This window comes from Neomonachus schauinslandi, chromosome 6 (assembly GCF_002201575.2).
Source record: "Neomonachus schauinslandi chromosome 6, ASM220157v2, whole genome shotgun sequence".
NCBI lineage: Eukaryota > Metazoa > Chordata > Mammalia > Carnivora > Phocidae > Neomonachus > Neomonachus schauinslandi.
Window position 1 is genome coordinate 66,977,133 of NC_058408.1, and position 17,284 is coordinate 66,994,416.

Genomic DNA, 17,284 nt, shown 5'->3' on the forward strand with positions numbered 1-17,284 from the left:
TCTAAGGGCAGAGCTAACCCCTCTTGACCACACCGTCCTCTTACTTATTGTGATGGGGATCCTTCCCTGTCCTAGAGAAGTAAATGTGACATTTCACACTGAGACTAATTCAGTTTAAAAATGCCACTCACTAGGTAGAGTACCAGCACTCATTCCACAAACATTTACTGAGTACCCGCCACGTGCTTGGTAATTATATTTCTGTGTGCGTGCACATGCACTCCTGTGTGCGTCTACTCACCTCTGTCATTGGAGGATTTAGTCTCTATGTTTAGACTGTGTTTTAGGTTTTACACTATATTTTAGACTTCTTTATCCACAAGTTCAGCATTGTATCTCTTCAAATTATTAAATATTCATTTCCAACTAAGCCTTCTTAATGATTTAGTGATTTCCAGCTAAACATTCGTCCTAGTGGGTTCTTACCTGATCATGAGGTTTGCAGTGGTGGCTCTGGGTTGCAGAACGATGAGGCTGTCAATGAACTTCTGGCCCTGGATCTCCCTGCAGCCTCGTATGGCCTCGGGGTGCAGCCCTAAGAGCTCTGGAGGGTCGTCGTCAGGTAAGGACTGGATGACGTGTATGCAGTCCCTGATGCTCGCAGATTTGGGCACTGGCTGACGTCTCTGAAGAGTTAACCATGTCGTCAGTCTCTGCCCAGACCGATTCTTACATTCCGTAATGCATGAAGACACTGCTGCCCATGAAGTGTATACAGAAGGCCCTTCTTAGTTCTAGGTGGAGTTGTATTGATCTGCACAATAACTTTCTTGTTGAGAAAAGAGAGACTTTAAAGGCTAGGCTGCTTCTCACTGTCCGCTGCCTCCCTGCGCCATACCCACAGCGGACGCAGTCTAGCCTCCATACACCATTTCACTGTGGCAAGACCTATACAAGGAATGTGACGCTGAGCTGAAGAATCATTCTGACCACTTGGGAGGTGGGGGGTGGGCAAAATGGGGAAGATGGACAAAAGGTGCAAAATTCCAGTTATAGGGGCGCCTGGGTGGCTCAGTCATTAAGCATCTGCCCTTCGGCTCGGGTCATGATCCCAGGGTCCTGGGATCAAGCCCCGATCAGGCTCCCTGCTCAGCGGGAAGCCTGCTTCTCCCTCTCCCACTCCCCCTGCTTGTGTTCCTGCTCTCACTGTGTCTCTCTCTGTCAAATAAATAAATAAAATCTTTAAAAAAAAATTCCAGTTATAAAATCAATAATAAAAATTTCAAAAATTGACAAGCTCCTTAATGGGCATAGGAGGGCTCTTCTTCCCAGGCCATCGGAGGTATCTTCCTGCAACTCGCTGTAACTGGTGCTGCTCAGTAAGGCTGACTCCCAGAGTCACATCTAACTGGGAGAAAACGGGCCTTCAAAACCCTACTTAGCAATGGGGATGAACGTAACTATCTGGCTTCTTGGACTCCATCCCTCTGAAACACGGAGCTGCCTTCTCCTCTCCTGGAACGGAGGTTGGACTATGCGGCCGGCTTCTTCCGACAGAGCGCGGACCGGAGGGGACCAGCTCGTACACGGTGCTGCAGCCTCGTTTCTCTTGGGTGGTTCGGTTGCTCAGGGGGTGGCCAGCTGCATGACCCCGATCCCCTGACATCCCCCATTGGTGGTGGTCAGGAGCCACCCCCACGCTGTCCCCCCCCACCCCCGCCCCGGGGATCCCGCACGTGGAGGCACTGAGGCTTCTGGCCATCAGTCCCGTGAGTGGCTTTGGAAGTGGCTTCTCCCGCCCCAGTGAAGCCCTATGACTGCAGCCCCAGCTGACGTCTTGGGCATAACTCCCCAGGAACCCTGAGCCACCAGGACACAGCTGAGCTGCTGGGACATGTGCTGGTTCACCTCTATTAGAGAGGATGATAAACTGGTTCCAGAAAGTCACAGAGCGTAACAGTGAATGGTGTCAGCTTGGTGTGAAAGGGACAGAGACAGTAGAAGGTGAAGAGGACGCCAGACTGCAGTTCAACTGCAGAAGGGAAGCTGCTGAAGAAACTGGTTAGCTATAAAAATGGGCCCCTTTCTATGGAACTGGAAGGATGGTGCAGAGGGCAGAGCCAAGAGCCCGGGGCATGGGGACAGGGACCTCTGGGTGCTCCCAGGAAGTGAGACGGTCCCAGGCCCAGAGCTGCCGACCTTCACCCAGTACAGTCACAGGATGTCTGGGGACTAGGGGCCATTGTGTGTCTTCCGTCTGGGTCTCTGCGAAGGGACAGGTTTACAGAGGCATAGGGGTTTGCACAGGGGAGGTGATGGAAGACGGGAAGGAGGACGTTGCCATCAGGGTGACCGCTGTCAATCGGGATGATTGAGGGAACAGAGGTCATATCCAGGTCTCCTCTGGCCTGGAGAGTACGGATGGATAGATGAAATGTTAACTGCTAGAGTAATGCCAAATTATGTCTGTAAGACTGGAAGTTAACAGGGGCACCTGGGTGGCTCAGTCGGTAAAGCATCTGCCTTCGGCTCAGGTCATGATCCCGGGGTCCTGGGATCGAGCCCCGCATCAGGCTCCCTGCTCAGCGGAGAGCCTGCTTCTCCCTCTCCCACTCCCCCTGCTCATGCTCTCTTTCTCTCTGACAAATAAACAAATAAAATCTTCTAAAAAAACAGTGGAAGTTAATAAGAGCCATTGAAAGGGAACATTAAAATTTCTTTAAACGCAGATTTTAAAGACTGCAACAACACTTAGGTAAGCGAGTGATGTAAGGAAATACATTTTCTTACTTCATCACTGGAGAAACTGAAGTCCTCTCTCAGCACTTCAGGATTACAAAATTTGTAGAGAAGGGTGTTCAAACATCGCCTGTCCCACGTGTCGGTCACCCGGCCACCGTAAATCACTTCCCCAATCAGGTAGTGTAGTGTTGGCCATGAAATACTGGACTGTGTGCTCAGGGCATGTTCCAAAATCTTGATGGAGACCTTTGGAAAATCCACCAGTTTTTATTATTTCAGAACGTGTTTGCAGCTCACTGGGATGTTTTAACATAAAATCATCAATTCTCAAACAGACACAGATATTTTCTCTTTAAAAATACAGCTGACCCGTGAACAGCAATGCATTTGAATTATGTGGGTCCCTGTATATGTGGGTTTTTTCACAGTCCTTTGAATGTATTTTCTGTTCCTTAGGATTTTCTCAATAACATTTTCTTTTCTTGGGCTATTATAAGAACACAGTATATTATTCATACGCCATACAGAATACGTGTTAATTGATGTTATCGGTAAGGCTTCCAGTCAATAGTCCGCTATTAGTTACATTTGGGAGGAGTCAAAAGTTATATGTGGATTTTTAACCACACAGGGGTTCAGTGACCCTGATCCCGCATTTCAAGTGTCAATTGTATATGGAAATAGCAAGAGGAATAAAAATATTAGGATTACATTTTCATCCATTAATTCTTTTTTGTTGTTGGACAAACACTGAATTCTTGAATTACAATTGTTATTTTGAATAGACAAAACCAGCTGGTGGCGCTAAATTCAGAGGCACATCGGGGTAAACAAGGGAATGCGAGTGTCCTCCTCACATCCCCTGCTCTCACCATCAGACACCCCCACCCCGTGCCGTAGCCCCCTCTGTGCCCCGTTTCTTGGGTCCCCTGTGCACAGACGTTCTCACAACTCCATGCAAAGTAAGTGGACCCCATTCCTCCTCCTTTCCCCCACCCATGCCTCCTGCAACCAGCACTCTCCCTCCCTTTCATCTTGTTTCCCTTTCTTCCAAAAATGCTAGGCTAGCATACGCCCACTCTGCAACTGGACAGTGGATCTCTTATATACAGTTTTCGTCTTATTCCCTCATCATTAATATGAATGAACACGATTTTACATCGTTGATGGGAATGATATCCTCTGTGTCCTGCATTGACTAGAGCTTTGGGGCAATGCTGAGTGTCAATGGTGAGGATGGGCATCCCTGATTTTTTTTTTTTTTGATTCTGGATTTTAGTAAAAACAACTTCAGTGTTGGCTATTTAAAATGATATTTTAAATAGTTTTTTGGTGGCCTTTTCCATATTTCAGTAGTCCCTTTTAATCCTATATTGTAGAATTATTGTCAGGAATGGTGCCCACATTCATAATAAAAGCCTTTTCTGCATCTACTGATGTGATCATATAGAGTGAGTTATGGATTTCCAGATATTGAACCATTCTTGGAATAAATCCTACTTGGTTATAGAGTATTATTCTTTGGATTCATTGCTGAAGCCTATTAATAGGTTATATAGAATTTTTCCATCGAGTCCTAAGTAAAATTAACCTATTTTCTTATGTATATTATTTTTATCAGGTATTCATATTAAAATTATGGTTTCATAAAATGAATTGGGGAGATTGCCATCTTTTTCTAAGGTTTAGAACAGCTTAAATAATATTAATATCTCTGTTTCTTAAAGTCCAGAGTAAACTAAGCCATGAAACCATTTCATTCTGGTGTTATTTGCAATGTTTTATAGCAATTGATCTACTCAAAATTTCCATATCTTTTGGAGTCAATTTTGATAATTCATATTTTCCCAGAAATCATTGGGTTCATATAGATTTTCAAACTTTATCTGTCTTATCAAAAACCAATTTTTGGATTTCTCCTTTCTATTTTTGTATATTATTTTATTACTATTAAAATTATATTATTTTAGTTCATATTATTGTCTTTTTCTAATTTCTTAAGATGAATATTAATTTACTGCCTTTCTTAATAATGAAGATATTTAAGACCATAGTTTATTTTTTTCTGAGCATATTTTTGTACTGTTGTATCATTTTCAGTATGAAGGAATCTCATTTCCTTTGTGTTTATTTTGTGATTTTTCCTTTTAATATCCTCTTTGATAAAAGAATTATCTAGAGGTATGTTTCTTAATTTCCACCTTAAGATTTTTGGGGCCAAGTTTTTATTACTTCTTAGGTTGTGATCAGAGCACGTGGCCCATAATTATAGATTTTACTTTGTGGCCATGTTCATGGTTGAGTTTTCTAAGAGTTCCTTAGATACATCAAAGAAGTATTTACTGTCTGCTGGAGGGATGGTAGGTTCTGTACACCTCTGTTCACCAAGTCTGTTGATGATATTATTCTAGTATCGGTTTTACTTTTGCTTATCAGAGCTAATTCTGAAAGAGGTTTTTGAAACTCCCACAACAATTACACAGGAATGTGCACATGTGATGTACATGTGTATGTATGTGTCTGTACACACACACACGTGGGTGTGGGCGTGCTACTGCAGGCTATTTTCTGACGAATATCAACACACAGTGTGACTGAGACCACCTGTGTTTGAATCCTGTCTGTTCCAGCAATTTCCTCAGCCTCTCTGTACTTCAACGGTAAAATGCAGATGATATCACCCTCTTTATAGGGTTGATGTGAGGCTCAGGTTAATCAATCCATAAACCACTTAAAACCATGCCTGAGGAGGCTCTCTATAATAAAGTCAACTCTTCTCATGAATGTTGTATCTTCACAAATAGTTTCTCTTTCTACTGTTTGGTGCTTTTTCAGATTAAATTCTATCTTGTCTGATATGAACATTGCCATTCCTGCTTTGTTGCTATTTTTAGTCTCTTGGTAGTTTTAAGCTGTCTCCATTAATTTAAATGTTTTTCATACAAATTGCATGTGTCTCCTAATGAGGGAGTGCAGTCTGTTTACATTTCAAATAATGCTTGATAATGTTCCTTCCATAGGACTTTGCTACTACTTATTGTACTTGGTTGTTTCTCTCCCTTCTTCTTATTTTCGATAGTTTGATCAGATTGCTATTTTCCTTTTTCTTCTTCGCTAATTTAGACGTCAGAGTGTTTCCTTTATAGGTGACCTTTCCTTTCCTTGAATTCCTATTAAAATAACATTTCTTTTTTCAAATGGAAAGAAGACTTCAGTGACCCACCCCCCGCCCCCCATGGAAGCGTCCATGTTCCTATTTCTTCCTCTGCCCTTCCACTGCTCTGTGCTCCTTCCTGTCTTCACAGGGACTCCTCCCTGCACCATAAGCCCCTCCTCCCCCACCTCTAGGTTCTGCTGAGACAGGTTAGTATTTTTAGCTTAAGGCGATTAGAGGAATTTTTCTTGTAGTATGAGTCTTCCTTTTAAGTAATCTGTATTTAGGGTCACCTGGGTGGCTCAGTGGGTTAAGCGTGTGCTTTCTGCTCAGATCATGAACTCAGGGTCCTGGGATTGAGTCCCACATCGGGCTCCTGCTTGGCAGGGAGTGTGTCTCTCCCTCTACCCTCCCCATACTTGTTCTCTCTCTCTCTCAAATAAATAAAATCTTTTTTAAAAAAATAAAAACTCCAAAATCTGGAAATAGGTAAAAGGGTGAGCATGTATCTTTTCCATGCCCCACTGAAACAGTGTCTGACGCACTCTTTCAAGGGGATTATCGAATATTCCAGGAGCACCTACTTCTGTTTTGATGTGCTATTGGTCAGAGCACATAAAGTTCTGTCAGAGTAGTTGCTAACTTACAGAAAACTGAGAGCCCTGCCTGTGATTCTGATGAAAATGCAGATGAATTTTGTCCTAGAGAAATACAAATGCTGTCTGGCTCATAAAGCAACTTACAAACCAAAGGCACAATTTTATTGCCTGCAGGGCATTTATCAGTTTGGGATATAACTTAGCAATCGTATTTCATTACCATTTCTCTCAGTATTTACAAATAATTCTGCTCTCCTATATATATATATATTTTAAAGATTCTATTTATTTATTTGAGAGAGGGAATGAGAGAGAGAGCACAAGAGCGAGGTGGGGGTGAGGAGCAGAGGGAGAAGCAGACTCCCCGCTGAGCAGGGATCCTATATTTTTAAAAATCAGTTTTACCATCCTGCTGGTTCTTCTGTCAATAAGTTAAAAAAAAAACGTGATATGTGCGCACCTAAAAAAGTCATGCGCATGAAACACGTATGTGCATGTATACAGGTGTGAAACGTGTATTTCTTCACGGCCTCTGACAGTTTTCTGTTCTATTGCTTATGTTCTTTCTCTCCCTGGCCACTGGGTCTCATTAGATAGGTTGTTTCTCTTGGCCTTGTCAATGGGGCTCAGGTCCTGGTTTTGGGGAAGCTTTCAGTGGCCGTAGCCCTGCGTGTGGTGGAGGGTCCACTAATGCTAAGCCCCGTGGGCTAGGACACAGCACCGGTCAGACCGCCAGTCCCCTGAGCAAACCCCAAGTTGCCCGACCACCAGCTGGCTGGCGGGGACTCCCCCAAGTGGGAGGAGCCATGTCCAAACTCAACTTCCCAGGGAACCAGAAGTGCCCACTTTATTCCTGAGGGGGCTGTGCATAGAGCCCGTTCCGCACGAAGTTCCCAGCTGGAACCTCCAGACGGTCAGAAGCTTGGCACCCACCCCGGCTTTCTCTCCCACTGGCAAGGCTACTCTCACATCTGCCACACAAAGAGGGGGAAGGCAGGAGGGGAAGGGTACCTCTCTGGACCACAGCGCCATGACGTCACCAGCTGTTTCCGGCCAGGCCTCTCTGCAAAATGCCAGAGTTAGGGCACCATCCGGCGACTTCCAGCCTGCACCGAGAGCTGCTGATGGTATTGGCCCAAGCTCTGCACAGGACAAAGTGCCCCTGCTGACACTGGCCATCCCAGTCCTACCATTCATCCCCCTGGTAGATGGTTTGGATGTATTTCTTTAAAAACCATCTGCAAGGGAAATGAGTTCTATATATACACAGAAATGACATCATATGTTCAATCTCTGTTATAAGTAATTTCATTAAGCGAGCCTATAAATGTGAGCTATCTTTCTAAATCAATGATACTAGGCATTCTTTGCCTCCCAGAAAGTTAGTAACAATCGCAGCAGCATCAGGAGACAGCCCCCACTTCTCTGCATTTGTGCTGCTTTGTTTTAGCCACCGGGGGGCGGGGTGAAAGGTGCCATCTCATCTTAATGAGATTTTAATGAGCGTTACCTTGATTACTGTATTCGTCAGGCTTCTCTAGAGAACCATATATGTCTACAGAGATTTACCATTCGGACGCGGCTCATGTAACGATGGAGGCTGACACATGTCAAGACCTGCGTTTGGCAGCAGGAGACCCAGGGAGAGCCAATGTTCCAGTTCGAAGCATTCAGGCAGGAGGATTTCCTTTTAGTGCCGGTCAGTCCTTCAACTGATTGGATGAGGCCCACCACGTTAGAGAGAGTCTACTGATTTGAATATGAATCTCACCCAGAAGCACCCTCAGAGACATCCTCAAAATAATACTTGACCAAACACCTGGGGGTCTTGTGGCCCAGTCAAGTTGATACATAAAATTAACATCGCAATTACTAATGAAATGGAATACATTTTCATAATCTTTTTGCCTTTTTGTATTTACACTGCAAAATGCCTAACCAGGTCCTTTGCCCATTGGGGTAGTTATCGTTCTCTTATTAATTTATAAAAGATCTTCATATAGGGGCGCCTGGGTGGCTCAGTCGTTAAGCGTCTGCCTTCGGCTCAGGTCATGATCCCAGGGTCCTGGGATCCAGCCCCGCATCAGGCTCCCTGCTCCGCGGGAAGCCTGCTTCTCCCTCTCCCGCTCCCCCTGCTTGTGTTCCCTCTCTCGCTGTGTCTCTCTCTGTCAAATAAATAAAATCTTAAAAAAAAAAAGATCTTTATATAATCAGCCTATTAGCCATTGCATAATATACGCTACAGGTATTTTTCCCCCAGTATACTGTTAGCCTTTTGATTAAGCTTTGAGTGTGGTTTGGACAAATGTGCTTGAGCCCGTATTCCTTGGCGAACACCCAGAGCACAGCTGTTTCATGTCAGGCTCTGGCTGGGGGCACAAGCGTGCACTCTCACGTGCGGGGATAGGCAGCTGAGCGTGCAGAGAGCTGTGAAGCCTCAGGAGGCCCTAGAAGGGAAGGAAAGGTGCCCTTCCAGGGTGGGTCTCGGGGGCAGGTACCCAGAGGCAGAATCAAGATTTTGCTCAGAAAGTTTTTTGGTATCTGCTCTAACCTGGTGAAAATTTAAGCAGGTGTCACCACCTGTTCACTTTAGCTGTAAAAAAACCCACCAGGCAACGTCAAGCAAATAGAAGGTTCTAGATAGAGAATAGTAAAGAAAGACAGTAAGCTACGTGTTTCCCCCTGCGGTGGGTCAGTACAAGCTCTTACTTTAAATAAATCTGGTAGAAACGGCAGACACGTTTGCAGGGGTTTCTGTGTGTCAGGCACTGTCCTGAGAGCCTAGCCTATGTTAACCAGTCGGCTTCTTATAAAACTCTTTCAAGTAGGTACTGGTGTCCGCCCTCCCTTCCCCCATCCTGCTTTTTTTCTTTTTTGGCCAAGGGAACAAAGAGCCTGAGAGCTCGTTAGCTCGCCCACCGCCCACCGGATTAAATGCTTGTACATCCGTAGGTGGGGGGCTGTGATCTGTTTCCAGAAAAGCTGGCTTCCCGGTTCATGCTTCTCCGCATTAGCCCTTGTTACTGGTCACAGAGTTCATTTTCCAGCACCAGGAAGATACTTAGTATCTGTGTGGACAGACACTAGGCAGTTAGTATCCTATTGTGATTTATTCATTAGTGTTTATTTGGAAGATACCACACTTACCGCCAAGTCCGAAGAACTAAATTTATAAGCAATATTCCAGCCCAGTATTCCGTAATTTTTTCTTTCATTGATCACAGCATTGAAAAAACATAAACTGAATAAAAGTTTTTTCCACGAGGGTCCACAGTCAGGTTTTTCAAGTATCTCTTCTGTTACCTCTCCGCTCCCACCATATCCAAAGGTCTGTAGTAAGTTACTTTTCAGTCCCTGAGGATTTTCCACTGCGATCTTTAAAATAGAGATGAGTAATGACAGCAGGTGAGTGGAGGCACTGATCGAGGGGACGCTTGCTCAGAGAGCGGGCTAAGAGTGTAACTGTTTGCAAGAGTCACTGGCAAGTAAGAACTCTTGTGTTAGTCTTTTTTCATTTGAAAATTTCTGTTAAAGGATTGTACCTGATTTCCTACTGTTCCAATTCAGATCTTAAAATGAAAAGTTAAGACTGTCATTAAAAGCACTCCTGTTTGCTTGAAGTCTAGCATTCTGGAATCACAGCATTCTGGAAAGTTTGACAGTGAAGAGCTACTGTCGTCAAAACTCTCAGTGGTGGCCAAGCAGCCTCAGCGAGGTGACAGATGGGGGGCTGGGGAGGCGGGGGGTGCCCAAGAAAAGGAGACAGAGAACCAGTGGAGCCAACAGAACCATCTTGTCAGCACCGACATTAAAAAGGAGAACAATGAACTTGGTGTACTACCCAGCTGTTTAGCTTCCATTAAAATTCCCTTTGCTTGACTTCTAACTAGGAGACTTGCAGTGAGGAGGGGCAGAGGTGAAGTGGGGAGAGACTCAGTTGGAGGGGGCTTTTTAAAGAGTATGGCTGTTAACTCCCAAACTGTACAAGGTTTGAAATGTTCCCTTCCTTGCACATTTTACACATATACACACACAGACACGTACACACACGTATTCATGTATAAAAACCGTGTGGATGTGCAGATCTGTGTGGGTCTGTATATACGACACATGGATGTGTGTGTACATGAACCAATGTTTCTGGATCAAGGATCAGAGCTCACGGTGCTCCCCCATGCTCTGATCCCCATGGGGTGACGGGGGGGGGGCCAGATGCACCCTGAGCGTGTGTATAGCGGGGATGAAACTTGGTGCTTATATAGAACGTCTTACAGAGCAGCCCCTCCTTCCACAGACAGTGAGAGACAGAGAGACATTCCAGTTTGCTCTGGAACGCAAGGAGATTCTCTCTGGGGAGAGTGGAGGAGGTAGCTGGGTCTTCACAGTCCCTGGAGTGTTAAGCAAATGGCTATGAGTCTTATCAGCCTGAGAACTTGGACACGTAGCTGTAAGAAGCGCCTAGTAGAGCAGACGTTCTCTTCCTTGCAAGGCATGTTTACCTTTCAATATCGTTAATGTGGATTGTCTGCAACGTTTGCTGAGAAAGCCCTGACTGCACACATGAGAAAGTGTTCGCAGAGTGTCGTGCCTTGAGGCTCAGGGTTGAATCTTTGGAGACTCCTGCTTGTGTCTCCAAAAGTAAAAATCTGCGCAGCCCCATGAGGAACGACATATGAAGGGGGGAGGCAGGAGGGGAGCTGGGCAGTGGGAGAGGGGGGAGAGAGAGACAGAGAGAAAATGTTATCTTGGGGAAGAAAGTTGTTCATATCTGAAGTGAAGCTGTATTTTGCTAATTAGAGCAATGGACTGGATTGAGGTGAAACGTCCCTGGAAGTTCTATGTCTGTCCCTCCCTGCCAGCCTTTGGTCCCCTGTCCCCAACACCTGCTTTCAACCTGCTTCCTGCCAGAGCATTTCCAGAGATTGCACCGTGGGATGGTTGGGGGAGCAGAGACAGGAAAAGGCCAGAGAAGAGGGGCGAGAAAAGGACAGAGATCATGCGTTCTGGTTTATAACTGTTGGAACTCTAAGCATGCTGGTTGGACAAAACGTCCATCAAGCTGTGAATCATTTGAAAGCAGGGAGCTCATTTACTATCTTAGTGTCCTTCCTGGCCCACTGTGCATGGTGAGCACAGAGTAGAAGGTCAGCATGCTAGAGTCAGGAATCCCTTCGTAATTTGGAATTATGAATGCAAGATACTTTACACTCAAACCGTGCTCCTTAGGCAACATCAAAATCTATTCTACTCTGTCCTTACCTTCAAACTCTTCTGAAGAATTGGAATTGGGAAAGAACTGTCCGATTTTGAGCTTAACCACAGCCTAAACTCAGGGTCTATTGTCACATCTGGGCTATTAAATCTGCAAAATACAAAATTTATAAATATTTTAGTGTACAAAATTTTTTTTAAAGATTTTATTTGAGAGAGAGAGAGAGAGAGTGAGAGAGCACGAGCACAAGCAGGGGAGAGGGGCAGAGGGAGAAGCAGGCTCCCCGCTGAGCAGGGAGCCTGATGCGGGGCTTGATCCCAGGACCCTGGGATCACGACCTGAGCTGAAGGCAGACGCTTCACTGATGGAGCCACCCAGGCACCCCTAGTGTAAAAAATTTAAGCCAAACCAACATGTTTTAGGAATCACAGAATCTCAGTGTCTGAAGTGACCTAGAGCTTGTTGCAGTAATTATCTACAGGCCCTATTAGTCCACCGTGGCCTTTCATGCTGCACAGAAATTTGCGCAAGACCCAGTAATTCCCAGTTTTGAAAAGTAGTTTTTCCACCTATAAACACAAAAGTGATACACACTCATTGCAAAAAACCTTGGAAAAATGACAAAATAAGAACAAAATGACGTGTTCCAGGGGTCAAATCTGAAACAACTGAACATGAGAATAAATGACAGTGATAACAGACGATATGCCATGGAATAAAACAGGAACCCGTGACTGATATAAACAGAGCAATGAATAAATGGGGGTGGGGGGAAGCCTCTTACTCAGGGTAGAACATCATTTGGTCAATTTAGAAGGAACTGTGGAGTTAGAAAGTCACCATTTGGCAAATAATAGAGTCCTAATTGAGTCAAACATTCTCAGTGGTTGTTAAGACCAGTGGGTGAAAGGTTGAGATGTTGACCTGGTCTGAAAACCCTACAGGTGGCGGATGCCACTTCGGTCAAATGTAATGGGACAGATGGACATTGTGTGCCTCCGGGTATGTGCAGCAAGGAGGACACATCTCTTCGGTGGCATTCCTGCCGCGCTGCCTCACCATCATGTAACCATGGGAAAACAGCGGACAAACCCAAACGGATGGACATTTGACAAAGTAACCAGATCATGCTTTTCAAAAATGTCCAAGTTATGAAAGAGACCGACTGAGGAACAATTCTAGAATACAGAGGATTTAAGAGACTCAACAACTGAATGCTACGAGAAATCCTGAATTAGAACCTGGACCAGAACTTTGTCTTTCTTTTTCTGCAGTAAAAGTTATTATTGGGCCAATAGGCTAGATATGCTAAGGTCCTGTGGGTTAGATAATCAATAAGCATGCTGAAGTATGTAGGGGTCAAGTGGCATCATGTTGGCAATATACTTTCAGTAATTCAGAAAAAGTGGTGTACATATGTACAAACAGGAAAGACAGGACACGGCCAATGTTAACAGCTGGGAAAGAGAGGTGACGTGTGTAGGAGAGCCTCTGTGCTATTCTTGCAGCTTTTCTTCATGTCTGAAATTATTTTTGTAAAATGTGCAAAATAACAAAAGCAAAAAAAAAAAAAACCCAAAAAACAAAAACAAACCAACACAACAACAAAAAACAAATACAGAATTAAACAGGAAAACAAAAATAATCTAAAATCCCACTAACTAAGTGTAAGCATACATTTTTTCCTTTTCTCTCTTCTTTTTGGAAAAAGATTTACTTATTTGTTTGAGAGAGAAAGAGACAGAACGAGCAGGGGGATGGGCAAAGGGAGAAGGAGAATCTCAAGCCGACTCCATGCCCAGAGTGGAGCCCGACAGGGGGCTCAATCTCATGACCCTGAGATCATGACCTGAGCAAAAATCACTAGTTGGATGCTCAACTGACTGAGCCACCCAGGCGCCCCTCTCTCTCTTTTTCTTTAAATAAAAATATTATGCTGTACATGCTGCTGGTAGCCTCTTTTTCCTCTTAGCAATATGTTGTGAACATGTTTCCTTAACTCTTAAACGTAAGAAATTTGCTTCACATTTCTCTCTCCCACAGTAGGCTGCTGGGTGATAGTCTTAAACACTTACAGGCTTGATTTGATAAAGAAGTATGAATTTCTCTTAATTATACTGATTATATAGAACGCTTTTCTTACACGTTGCTAATTACTCTAAGTCTCTGAAATTCTGTTCTGCAGAACGTTCCTCCAATTTCTTTTTTTAGAATGATACATCACTATCTGCCGTTCTGTTGTTGCTCTCTATCTTAATACACTCTGGAAGGCTGATACAATGTCCATCTGGTCCATACAGTGTCCTGAGTCTCTAGAATGACTCTTGGCAAATCGGCAGGTGCCCTAGAAATAGTTTTTAAATGAACAATGACTGAAGGCCCTGGAAGACATTATTGTGTCGTCTTCCAAAGCTTACAACTATTGAAATCATACAACTAGGCAAACTTCATCTTCTAGCTCTCTTCAGTGATGAAGTAAATGTGAAAAAGAAATTATCAAATACTTTTTAAACTGCTAAAAGCCATAGGGTCTGAGAACAGAATGAATGATGCTAATTAAGTTTTTAGAACTTTAAGTCAGGGCAGTTGCATTTTGGTTTAGTTTCCTTGTGGACGCTCACGACATACAAATAGCAGCACGAAGATGATGCGGCCCTTATTTGAGCACATGTGTGAAATCCAGCACCGGCTGCAGCCAGGAAAGCAACAGAAAGGCAAAGCTGGAGAGAAAACTCCAGAACACAACCGGTTACAACTTTACTAACTTAAAACGTTGCTGGGGCGCCTGGGCTCAGTCGGTTGAGCATCAGTCTCTTGGTTTCGGCTCAGGTCATGATCTTGGGGTCGTGAGATGGAGCCCTGCTTGAGACTCTCTCCCCTCCCTCCCCCTCCGTTTGTGCCCCTCCCCCTCTCGTGCATGCTCACTCTCAAATAAATAAATAAAATCTTAAAAAAATAAATAAAACATTGTTAATTCTTCACTCAAAGTTACAGCAATCGACTTGCAACCACTTCCACTGCCAACAAGAAGGTTGAGCCTCTGGAAGTTTCTGCCTGAGTGAGCAAGTCTGGGAGAGGCAGCCCGAGAAAGAGCAAGTACAAACTACAGGCCGTGAAATAAATCACCACTGGAGGGAGGGATGTGAGCTACTACATTCTGCTATTTGGAATCATGGAGCATATATATATATATATTTTTAAAGATTTTTAAAATTTATTTATTTGACAGAGAAAGACACAGCGAGAGAGGGAACACAAGCAGGGGGAGCGGGAGAGGGACAAGCAGGCTTCCCGCAGAGCAGGGAGCCCAATGCGGGGATCGATCCCAGGCCCCTGGGATCATGACCTGAGCCGAAGGCAGACACTTAATGACTGAGCCACCCAGGCGCCCCTGGAATCATGGAGCATATTAAAAACTGTGGTTTAGATCCACAGGGCCGGACGGATGTGTGGCTGTGGCGGGTTCATCTGCGGAGCAGGAGGGCTTGAGAAGCAGAGGACAGAAGTGATGAAGGCCACGGAGAGTAAAGACCAGAGAGGTTTTTTTCCCTAAAAAACCAAGGTATTTCTTAGTGCAGTTTTAAAGATCCTGGAGAAAAGAGAACCTGCACAAGAAAGCCTAACTTCCCCTGAGCGGCCGGCGCATTACTTTCTCATCACTTAAACATGGCCGTTCAGTCTCACCTCACTGGTCTGCTCACTCATCTGATCCCTTACAAATCACATAAAGCTCTTACAACTCGATGATTGTGCACAGCCTCGGCATAAACGACGTTGCAAGGTGACAGTTCTGCAGGAAGACCCACTGTGCGGCTCTGGGGAGGGCCTTCATGATGAGCTCCTCTGCCTTGGCAGCCTGGCTGCGGCCCAGGGAAATAATGGTCACATGACTTGTTCCTCCTTTTAACTCTTGTGCCAATTTCAGGACAGTGTTGGTGAGGTCAGTCCCTGCACAGAAACATGGAAACGTTCACACAATTATAACCTCATTTCATTCCCTCCAGAAAACATATTGCTTGCTTGATTGATTGAGTGTAGGTTCCACACCCAGCGTGGAGCCCAGGGCGGGGCTTGAACCCACAACCTGAGCTGAGATCAAGATCAAGATCTGTTAACATGTTTAATACTTCCTTTCTTCCATTCTATTGTTTAGAGTGTGGACGTGAGGGCTAGAGCCCTGGCAGCCATTCTGGGCTATGTCTTCAGGAAATGGACAGCAGCTACTAAGAGTGTGTCAGGTGAAGGACAGCCGCTTTACATAAAAGGTTACAGAGGAGGAAGCGTTCATGTGCACACGCTTTTAGAAAGTTTTTTTGCCCATAGAATCAAAGTCTGAATATGGTGAATTCTGAAGACATTTGATTTAGAGATGACAAAGAACAGAAGATAAGTGAAAATATTTTGCTTAGGGTCTGTGGGGCAAAGACAAGGGGAAAAAGCCTTTGGAGTTTTGAGGTACACAAGGGCTGGGTTGGCAGGGCCACCTAGTGTTTTTTTGTTATGTATTATCTTTTCATGAGCCAACGGATTAAAACAGTTAACAAATACAAGGGCCATCCCAACTTTCAGATCAGTAACATGTGTTTAGGAGATATTTTCTGCACAGAAAATTAGCATGGGTAAGTTTTTCCATGGTTATGAATCTGGGAAATTTTATTCTTCTTTGTTCTTTTACATTTTTAGAAATATTCAGTCTTAATATAGTTTAAATAGTCCCTTTTCCAAAATACTTAACTAAGAATAGGAAAATATTTTAAACATAAAAACACCCGACCCAGAACCTACTTGTCTACACCTTCTTTGGAGTATGAAGGTGGCATCTTACCATGGGAGTGAATAAGTATTATCGGAGTTCTGGCATTGGATTCCTTATATGACTCTCTCAAATTAATTCCAGTTCTGAGAACATATTCACTTCCCATTTTTTCAGTTATAAACATTTTCACTGAATTCTTCAAATGTTCTGGTTGAAGAATTTTTATCTAAACAAGAAAGCACAGAAGAGAAGGTAACGTTAAAAACCGCCCAAGGGAATGGTCCCTATGGCAAATGGAACAAAGCGAGGAAGTGTTCATTATCCACGTGGGTGGAGTTTGACGGAACTCCTCGTGTTGGGCACGTGTAATGGAGAGTCCACACGTGGCAGAGAAGCTGCCACCTTGGCTTGTGGTCCCTCCTCAGAGCCAGGGCCACCCTGTGCCTCTGTCCCTCTCACACTCTGACAGAGATCTTGCCTTGGATGTAAAAATCCCAGTTATGGTCCCTGATGCTGCAAAGAGAAATTTCCCATGGGCTTCTTCCTGCTCTGCTGGACGTGTCTGGAGCAGGATGAAAATCAGGACGGCACAACCGGAAGGCGACTAACTCCTCCAGGAGTAACACGAAGATAAACAGCACCGCAAATGGAGTGCGGATCCAGAAAGAACCCTAGGGCTGAACGAGTTTGGAAACTGTGTACAGGTGGTAAGTAGAGGCTCAGGGTCCACTGGAAGAAATCACTGCAAATCTTGGAGGAAAGACCTGTTCCATGAAAATTGTTTCATACAAACTACTTACATGCCTTTTATAAAATGACCATGAATTCTGTCCTCAGCCTCAGAGGCCCCATCATTTAAGGCAAAGCTGAAACGGTGTGTG

The 17,284-nt window shown here is 44.4% G+C and overlaps 1 protein-coding gene across 1 annotated transcript in view; it reads right to left on the reverse strand.

The window, feature by feature from the left end:
- The window catches only part of DNAH14 (dynein axonemal heavy chain 14), a 325,270-nt gene that overhangs the window by 32,780 nt on the left and 275,206 nt on the right, over window positions 1-17,284 (reverse strand). The window contains exons 75-80 of the mRNA XM_044916203.1: window positions 16,473-16,629; window positions 15,385-15,595; window positions 11,695-11,797; window positions 9,583-9,810; window positions 2,731-2,928; window positions 427-626 (exon numbers count right to left, since the gene is read on the reverse strand). Coding sequence (XP_044772138.1) covers window positions 427-626; window positions 2,731-2,928; window positions 9,583-9,810; window positions 11,695-11,797; window positions 15,385-15,595; window positions 16,473-16,629 — 1,097 coding nt within the window. The remainder of the gene's footprint in view (window positions 1-426; window positions 627-2,730; window positions 2,929-9,582; window positions 9,811-11,694; window positions 11,798-15,384; window positions 15,596-16,472; window positions 16,630-17,284) is intronic.